Below are 9,261 nucleotides of genomic sequence, written 5' to 3' on the forward strand. Positions count from 1 at the left end.
GATAAGGAATTCTGTTAACCCGGGAGAAGGTGTTAGGCATTCCCGAATTCCGTGGTTCTAGCACGGTCGCTCAACTGTCATATTCGGCTTGTTTATCTGATTTTATACAATTATGCGCTCTTGTGCAAGTTTTAACTCTTTACCACTTTTATTATTATATTTTTTTTAAAAAAGAATGTGAACATTGTTTAAAAACATGTCTTTGGATTGCGTCACATGAAATGCACTCGTAATCCGGAACACATTTTTATTTCAATGTTTTGGGATTTGGATTTGGGTCGCATGAAATGCGCACCCGAGTTTAAGAAGGTAAGATTAATTAAATCGCGCCTAAAGAGTCTAACGCGTTATTGTCTTTGGGGAAGGCAGTAAAATTCACTAAACAGTCCATCCCGAATTCTAAGTATTTATTATGACCAATTATTTCTCATCACAAACACTAAGGTGTTTTTGTACTATATTGATCTCAATAATTATAACTTAGAATATAAGCAATAAAAGGAAATTGCAAAACAACTGAAGAAAGAAATATGAACGGAAATAAGGAATTAGACAGATTTAGAAGAGGAAGTGAGAATAACGGACATAATACGCATGCTTTCCTTTGCCTCATATCCTGCTATTTATAGATGTATTCTCCCCATAGGGGCAATTTCGTCCATTCAATTGATAATATACCATCACTAAACCATGTATACGGGTAAATCATGTAATTACTTAACATACAATTCAATAGACTTGTAATATATCTAAGTTCTCGATGGGGAGTTAGATGAAAGAATGCACTTATCCGGTGGAATAATCCAATTGTGTGCAAACCAATTTTGAAACTATGTCATTGTTGTTGAAAGAAGAATTACTGAGAATGACTCAAGAACCCATCTTCACCCCCAAAAGTATTCTAATTTTGTAGCACCAATTATCAACTAATCCTCCAAAACCTACATAAACACTCCCAAGATTTCTCTCTCTTCTATCCCATCGGGAATAACTTCTCACATGCCTTTTCTTTTCTATCACATGAATTTCCCCAAAGGGAAAGTAAAATTACAACTTGCTTTCACATAAAGGAACAAACAAATAAATCTGTTACAGCACATCAATTCATTGTGATAAATACATAATTGGATCTATCCTCCCCCAAAATCTAAACCCCTACATCTTCAAGATTTTACCTTCAAAACCCCATTTCTAGATCTCTCCACATTTGCACTTTTTTTTGGTGATGGCTGGACGTTATTACAATGACAATCCCTTTGATGAAGAACAAGAAATGAACCCTTTTTCGGTAATTTCATAGATAAACTCTTTTCTGCTTCCTTTTTGTTTATGTATTTTCCCCTCTGTAATTTGGATGAATTCGTGTGGGTTTGATTTCTAGTTTTGAAGGAAAATGTGGGGTTTTGTTGGTGGGGGTTTTTCAGATTTTATTTGTTGGTGGGTTTTTGTTTTTTGTGTTAGAAACAGAAACGTATCAAAGATTTGGATTCGGGTTCGGGATTTGCCATATTATGGGTTCTAGTTCGGGGTTTTGCCACATTATGGGTTGGGGTTCGGGTTCGGGATTTTGTTTGGTGGGGTTTTCAGATTCTTTTTGTTGGTGTATCTTTTGTTTTTCGTGTTAGAAACAGAGACTGATCCAGGATTTGAATATTATGAGTTTGCGATTTTACCATAGCCCATTCGATTTATTAGGTTCAAAATTTATTATTTTTAATTTTTTAGTGAATTGTTAGACATATATACAGTACTCGAGCCAAAGCTAAGTCAGACTCTACATCCGCTCCCTGACTTAGAAACGATGTACTTGTTGAAGAGGATATTGGGGTTGATTTCTGTTTATTTGTTTGGTCCAATTTCCGGATCTGTGAATGTTTTTGGTTTCCCTTTACAAATTCTTCTTGTTTAGCATTAATCAACTGGAGAATATACTGAAAGATTCTGTGGGGGTTTTGTTCTTTAGGATTAGGAGCTAATTTAATTTCAATGAACTGGCTTGCTCTCAATTCATATTGTATAATACATAATGTAGAATTGAGCTGTAACTTGATTTTGACTAAGAATTGCACGAGTCGGAGTGCATTGGCTAACTAAAATATTGGTGATAATTGGATTATTTTGTTACATTTTAGTGTATGGAATGATTTTGCTTGCGATATAAAGAGAATTTATATGTTATTGAGCTGCTTTGTTAAAGGCCAGGGAAAGAATCACAATTCTTATTCTGTTGAGTTTATATTTTGATTATTTGAATACTAAAGTCGTTAATGTGTTGCAGTCTCAGAAAGAACATATTTGGTGTAATGGTTCTCTAAAATTTTGGCATATGCTTATTAATGTGACCTACATGATTAGTTTTGTGCATTCTAGATAATTGTCTTCATAAGATAATCTCCCCCTTTTTCTTAAGGACGAAGGAGCTCGAGGAAAGAGTCAATCAAATTATGGTGGCGGTCCATTTTATATGATGGTAAGCTTATTCCTTGCTTCATAATTTTTATTTTCTCATTTTGAAACTACGAGCTGCTCAAAACCAATACTCTCTCTGTCCCACTTTATATGGAGCCGTTTGATGAGGCAGTGAGTTTAACATGTTAATTTCATTTATATATTATATTTAGTGATAATTGAAGATATTAGGATAATGGTCGAAAAGTTAGTTAGAACTTAGACATAGTTTAGTGATTTTGAATTTTTAAAAGTTGTGAAAGATGTATAGAAATGAAGTGGTACAGAACATTTTTGTACACCCCAGAAAGGAAAGAACGTCAAAAAAAGTGAGAAAAAAGTAGTACCTGCAAATCTGAGAACTGTAAATGAATAAAGATCTTGAAAATCATGAAAAGACATTAAGATCATTATCAAAAAGGCAGAGGCTAAGGGTTTTGTTTGGTGAACGGACCCCCATCACCTAGAAAGAAACAGTGGACCTAGAATATCAGAGCCAAGAATGTCCTCATCGTCCAATAGGAACTGTTTTCAAATATTTAAATTGATTTTATAGTAATAGTGAATGCCACAATCAGTTAAGTGGTTCCAAATAGTGAATATCTACCCACACTACCTCAAGAAGAAGGCTGTTTTTTTGTCCTCCACATTGTCCTCTGCCCATAGCCTAATTTTAGGACTGCAATGAGTTTCTGCTTACTGATTTAGTATAATTTGAACTCTGATAAAAATGGAACAAAATTCCATTAATCATGTTAAAGTTGGACTTGAGTCTTTATTTCCATTTCTTTCGTCATATTAATGCGATGCTTGATCTTTGATTCTTGAACTAGTGAGAATGTGGATGTGCACGTCCTCTTCTGATCTTCCGTACCAATCATGTATTATCTTGCTTATGCATTATTTTACTCGCTAAATCTCCAGAATCCTGTAAGTGTTGCCCCTGCTACAAACTCAAGGCTTTCACCTCTTCCTCATGAACCTGCTGACTATGATCGTGGTGCAACTGTTGACATCCCTCTTGATAATTCAAAGGTGAAAGAGAATAGTTAACTTTAACATTTATACAATTTTTTTTGCTTGACCACAGTACTGGTGTTTTCTCGAGCACTAAGTACTTTTTATAACATCTCAGGATCTGAAGAATAAAGAGAAAGAACTTCAAGCTAAAGAAGCTGAACTGAGGAAAAAAGAACAGGTAGGCTTGTTTACACTCTATTGTGGTTACTTATATCATGCTTTTGCTTAGGCTACATATGAAACAAGTTGACTTTTTTTTTTGTCATTATATAGAGAAATGTTTTGTTATAGTTTATAAGATTCCTTGTATTAGTTTTTTTTAAAAATGAATGGTGTTGACTGTTGACTATATTTGTCTTTCGGCATTTTATACACTATATTAATTGTCAGTTTTTTTGGTCTCATTTAGGAACTGAAAAGGAGGGAAGATGCTATAGCAAGAGGTAGTTCTTGACTGTATCATATACCTTCTTTTTTTTTTGTAAATATGAACTAAATTAAGCATCTGTTTGCTGCTTTCTTTACGTGTGAGCTGATTTTGTTTCTGTTTTACCCTACAGCTGGGATTGTCATAGAGGAAAAGAATTGGCCACCTTTCTTCCCCATCATTCATCATGATATCGCAAATGAAATTCCAATCCATCTACAAAATTTGCAGTATGTTGCGTTCACTACATTGTTGGGTATGTTTAATCTAATCCCTATCTGATATTTCTGCAAATATTCTTCAACGTTTTACTTTACATAGCTATTGGAGGTTGAGATGCATGCTAATAACTCTTCCTACTTATTCTAGTAGGTTGGGTTTATTTTAAACAAAACATTGTATACGGTTTTAGTGCATTTCCATTTTAGATTTCTAAATCTCAAAACCAATTTCAGGCAACAAATTTGTTAGTGCATATTACCAAAATGACGCTTGATTGTGGCTCTAAAATATCCCAAAAATGCAAGTAATTTTTCTAAAAGAATCTGTATCTTAAAACTGCCACTCCAATTGGAGATACTAGAGAATGGGGGAACATTGCTACATAATTTATTAGAAATGTTTTAGGACATGGTATATGATTTTTAATTGTTAAATCAGACGATTTTCTTTTAATTTGTCTCTCTAGTTAATGCACTTATTCATTTAATTTGAGTATGTTGAGTTGCAGGTTTGGCAGCCTGTCTTCTATGGAACCTTATAGCAGTCACTGTAGCCTGGATCAAAGGACAAGGTTGCTGCTGAACTCGTCCTTCTACAATTAATTCTTTTATCCTTAAAGTGAAAATTAACCAGCTAACTTTCTTTTTTGTCATTGTAGGTATAACTATCTGGCTTCTTGCTATTATCTACTTAATATCGGGTGTCCCAGGAGCCTATGTGTTGTGGTATCGTCCTCTTTATCGTGCAATGAGGTACTCTTTTGTGTTCCCTCATTGTGGGAAATAACTTTTACATTACCTATCTATTTATTTGATAATGCTCTTCTACCTCGCAAGAAGTCTACTTCATTATTTCCATTCTGTTTGCAGGACGGATAGTGCACTGAAGTTTGGGTGGTTCTTCTTATGTTATCTCGTAATGTTACATCACCCTTTTTAGTTTTTTTCATCCTTTTTAGAGCTGATTTTTGAGAACAATACTGATTGTTTATATTCATCTTGTAGTTTCACATCGGATTCTGCATCATTGCTGCTGTGGCACCTCCAATCTTCTTCAAGGGGAAATCTTTAGCGTAAGTTGCTTTGTCATATAGGGACAGTCAGTGGTGCTGGTACAATGAAATTCCTGGCTGATCTCATGCTTTGAGTTATATGTATAAGTTTTAGCTATATCTTTGTACTGAATATTATATGACTAATTCTTTTTCATTCCCTTGTTTAACAGTGGTATCTTGCCTGCAATTGATCTTTTAGGCTGGAATGGTTTGGTTGGGGTAAGCTTCTTTGCTGTCTAAAATTTTGCTTGAACTGGAATTTAGTCGCATGGTTGTCTTCTTAAGTTCTTGACTTCTTAACAAATTCTTTTAGACGTTTCATTGACTTGTTACTGACTTTCAGAGAATCTGATGAGTAATTCTTTTCCCGCCATAAATGGAAATCTTCTTTTTACTTGCAGGTATTCTACTTCATCGGGTTTGCATTCTTCTGTCTTGAATCACTAATCAGCATATGGGTTATTCAGGTTGAAACATCTGCCCTTCTATCTCATTGCTTTTGCTGTTTTCTCTTACCTGAACATCTTTCCGCGTGTTGTGCAATGTGCAGCAAGTCTACATGTATTTCCGAGGAAGTGGAAAAGCTGCTGAAATGAAGAAAGAGGCTGCAAGATCAACGATGATGGCAGCACTATGACACCATAGGAGCAAAAGCAGGAAGTTTTTTGAGCTTTGGACTGTTGAATTCTTTGATTGCGTTCTTCTCACACCATATATCATACTTGAGCGCTGGAAATGTGATTTCTGAAGTACATAGTGAAGTCAGTGCCGGCTATACTGAAGATGTATTTGTACGTATAATCACGAGCATTTTGAGAAATTTGATGTTAAATTGGAAACATTTCCTATCTGTCTCTGGGGATCTTCTTACTCTTAGAACATTATCACCTTATGCTAAGTATACAAAATCATTGAACTGCTCTACTGTGAGTTTTTGTTGTCTGTTGGTTTGCTGCTCATTGTGCTTGGAGGAGCAGGGACATTTCTTGTCGAGCAACGGCATGCAGTAGAGGAAGAGTAGATGATGTTCATACGCGTAATACGGTGCACTGAATTCCCACTATATTGCAGTGTCCGGAAAAGGACAGGAATACATTGGATCTATCGTTCTTACCTTGTATTTTTTGCTAGAGGTGAACTCCTGATCTCGTGACCTTATGATCCTATGGCGGCAACTTCTACATTGCGCTAAGGGAGATGGTCTCATGACTGTAATTTTTTCCATTGGGCTATGGCTCCCTTCAAGTAGATGGTGTTCTTACATTATGGTAAAATTATCAAAAGTGAAAATTCTGAAGAAAACAAGGAAAAAAAAGAGTAGAAAATTATTTTAAAAAAAATTGCGATCCGGTTGGGGACCTACGTGAACATCTTTTAATTAATTGTTGATAATTTATCAATTAACAATTCAAATAATCCAGTGACAATTTCCCCTAGCAGATCTTGTTTCCCTTTTCTTTCTTTTTTTTTTTTTCCTTTTTAAATGAGAAAGAAATATAAATTCTAACGACAGTTTCTCAATAAGAGAGTTTTAAGTGAAAGAAAAAGAGACGGAGTTTAATTGTAATACCCCATAATTTAATCTGAGGACAAATTGGTCATTTAGCGAACAATTAAAAAAAGAAAGAAATAAAGCAACTTATGAGGCCAAAGCCCATCAGAACAAGACGCACCCGTTGTTTTTCTTGAATAAAAAGTGCTCTATTTGGCATCAAAGAGTTGTAACAAGAAACTAGCAACGTGAATTTTAGTTTTATATTGTTTAACTCTTCCATTATAATATTGGGATTTAGTTTGGTCTTTAATTATAGGGAGTAGTATTAGATACGGGCTTTTATGATAAAATTGATTAGTTGTTGAATTGGTGATACGAAGGAATTACAGAGAATTAGTTTAATAGGGACATAATTGAGGTTATTTCAAGTGGAATAAGGAGGAATTTGACAGAATAATACCCGATTATGTTGGTAGTTCATGAAGTTGATACTTAACTAGTGTTTGTGATAATATAGATTGATCGAAAGAAGTTGTACGAAGTTGCGCGCTTGGTATTTCGGCACGAGTATAGTGAGTAGTAATCTTACCGCAATTTGTGCTTTCATAACTTGCACGATTTACACATGATTTTTAATATGAATATGTTACCGATTATTTTGAGTTACATGTGGGACAAGTCTTTTACTCGATATGATACCGAAATAGTTATTTGAGATGATTACCGTTATTTTAAATATTCTTGTTGTCACTAGATATGTTCTACCGTTACTTGAATTTACTGTTATTGAAATGAAATTAGTATATGATTTGATAAGAACCGAAATGTCCTATATTGTTTTAAAATATTTTCCTATGAGTATATACAGATACAAAGACAAGTATAAATGGGAGGAGACTTTGAAGGATCTCGTAGCTAATGGTGGGTTCGTTAGACCTGGTGCACCTTGTATTACCGATTACAGAGTACAGTTATAGCCCTCGCTAGTGGGAAGGTAGAACTAGCATACTGTTATCGATTTCCCTCGAGTAGGGACTACCGTTATATATGACTTCTTGCAAAGAAGTCCACAGTTATACCGATTAGATGATCCGTTCCTTGAAACCTCCCAAAATATGAATACTGATATTATACAGTGGTTACCGAGCTTATTACTGAATTGTTAATAATATTTTACTACAAGAAAAGCGTGATGAGACTGAAAATTATTTATTGTTTCTGAAAGGACATTCTTATGCTATTTTCTGTTTGAGATACTAGCATGTTTTCTGAGTTATCCCCAATAAAAACGGTTGTGGTTAAGTGTTATTACTCACTGAGCTAGCTACTCATTCCCCGCTAATTTTTTTTCCAGAGACAACAGTTGACGCATGCGAGAATTTCGTTAATTAGAGCGCACAGATTGATATTTCTCGGCGAGCCTCGCACTTGTTCGCGTGTTATTTATTGTTATGGTCTTTTCATTGAACTCTTAGAGTCGCTCCATAGTCATTATTTTAGTGTCATGAGTATTCTTTTGTTATTATAGTCTGATGTTGAGTATCGTTCTCATTTATCAAAGTTGGAGATAAATTAGTATTTCTAGTGGTTAGTTGGTGGTTTAGTTATGATGGAGACTTGTATTGGTTTATTGACAAGTTGTGAATTGTTTGGTATGATATTAGGATGTTTGGTTGTTGATTTGAGACAGGAAATTTTTGGGATGGTCCAAAAATAGGGAAAACTCCGTCCGAATTTTTTGTAAAATTTCAGATAAAGCTTACTTGGGAGCATTTGCTCCTAAGCGTCGGTCACAATCCTAAATTGGGTCGTGACATTCTACAAACAAACTAAAATATAGTAGTAATATTTACTGGTCAATGCTCCCTGGATAATAAGGAAGACAAAGACTGCAATTATTTTCGTCAGTAGTAATGTAAAGAAGTTCTAGCAAAGAGCTTAATAAAAGGATTATTGGTTCCTCATTTTGTTCAACTCAAGATTCATAAAGTGCATTTAAAATTTTATTTATTGGTATTGTTTTTTCATGAACTAATTTATTTCATAATATACTTGAGTATTTTCATAATTTATAAACAAAGCAACAAAAGAAAACTAGCTAGAAATCAAGAAGAAATGGTAGAAAGCACAAATGCATGCTATTTAAAACAAGAATCTTGACTAAAGGTCAAATTGGCTAAATTATTAGCTATATCCTTATACTGAATATTATATGACTATTTGTTGGACTAATTAAGAGTTTAACATTACACTCCTAAAGAGGAAGAAAAGTAGGAAGATTATTCATAAATTATGCGTTCCTCCAAGTGTAATCGACCTCAGTGAGTGATTTTTTAATAGTGTTTGATAAACACGAATTAGAAGCTAAGTTTCCAGCACGAAGTTATGAACAACTAAATTAGGAAAACACTAACTTCCGATTAAAATAAATAAATATATAATTCTAATTTCTAAGTAGAGCTGGTCACCATACTCCATTTTTATATGTTACTTTTTAAAATATATCTAATTTGGTAACTATTTAATCTTATTATTGTTTTCATTTTACCACTAATAACATAATTTGTTAGATCCACTTCATATAAAATTTATTTT

At 34.1% G+C, this 9,261-nt stretch overlaps 1 protein-coding gene across 1 annotated transcript; it reads left to right on the top strand.

Moving 5' to 3' along the window:
- Positions 1-560: 560 nt before the first annotated feature.
- On the top strand, positions 561-6,093 carry LOC107777964 (secretory carrier-associated membrane protein 1). The gene is made up of 13 exons (XM_016598142.2): positions 561-1,288; positions 2,411-2,470; positions 3,373-3,483; positions 3,584-3,646; positions 3,878-3,911; positions 4,029-4,151; positions 4,626-4,688; positions 4,776-4,869; positions 4,987-5,032; positions 5,122-5,189; positions 5,342-5,390; positions 5,573-5,638; positions 5,722-6,093. Exons 1-13 carry the CDS (start codon positions 1,226-1,228, stop codon positions 5,806-5,808), a joined length of 927 nt encoding a protein of 308 aa, XP_016453628.2. The 5' UTR covers positions 561-1,225; the 3' UTR covers positions 5,809-6,093.
- Positions 6,094-9,261: the final 3,168 nt, after the last annotated feature.

The sequence above is a fragment of the Nicotiana tabacum genome, chromosome 8, assembly GCF_000715075.1.
Source record: "Nicotiana tabacum cultivar K326 chromosome 8, ASM71507v2, whole genome shotgun sequence".
NCBI classification, from domain to species: domain Eukaryota; kingdom Viridiplantae; phylum Streptophyta; class Magnoliopsida; order Solanales; family Solanaceae; genus Nicotiana; species Nicotiana tabacum.

What these genes read in the sequence shown, in the direction of transcription:
- LOC107777964 (XM_016598142.2), top strand. Translation starts at nt 1,226, where the DNA reads ATGGCTGGACGTTATTACAATGACAATCCCTTTGATGAAGAACAAGAA. An exon ending in AGCCTGGATCAAAGGACAAG is followed by an intron (nt 4,689 to 4,775) that starts GTTGCTGCTGAA and finishes TTGTCATTGTAG; the next exon opens with GTATAACTATCTGGCTTCTT. An exon ending in GCTGGAATGGTTTGGTTGGG is followed by an intron (nt 5,391 to 5,572) that starts GTAAGCTTCTTT and finishes TTTTACTTGCAG; the next exon opens with GTATTCTACTTCATCGGGTT.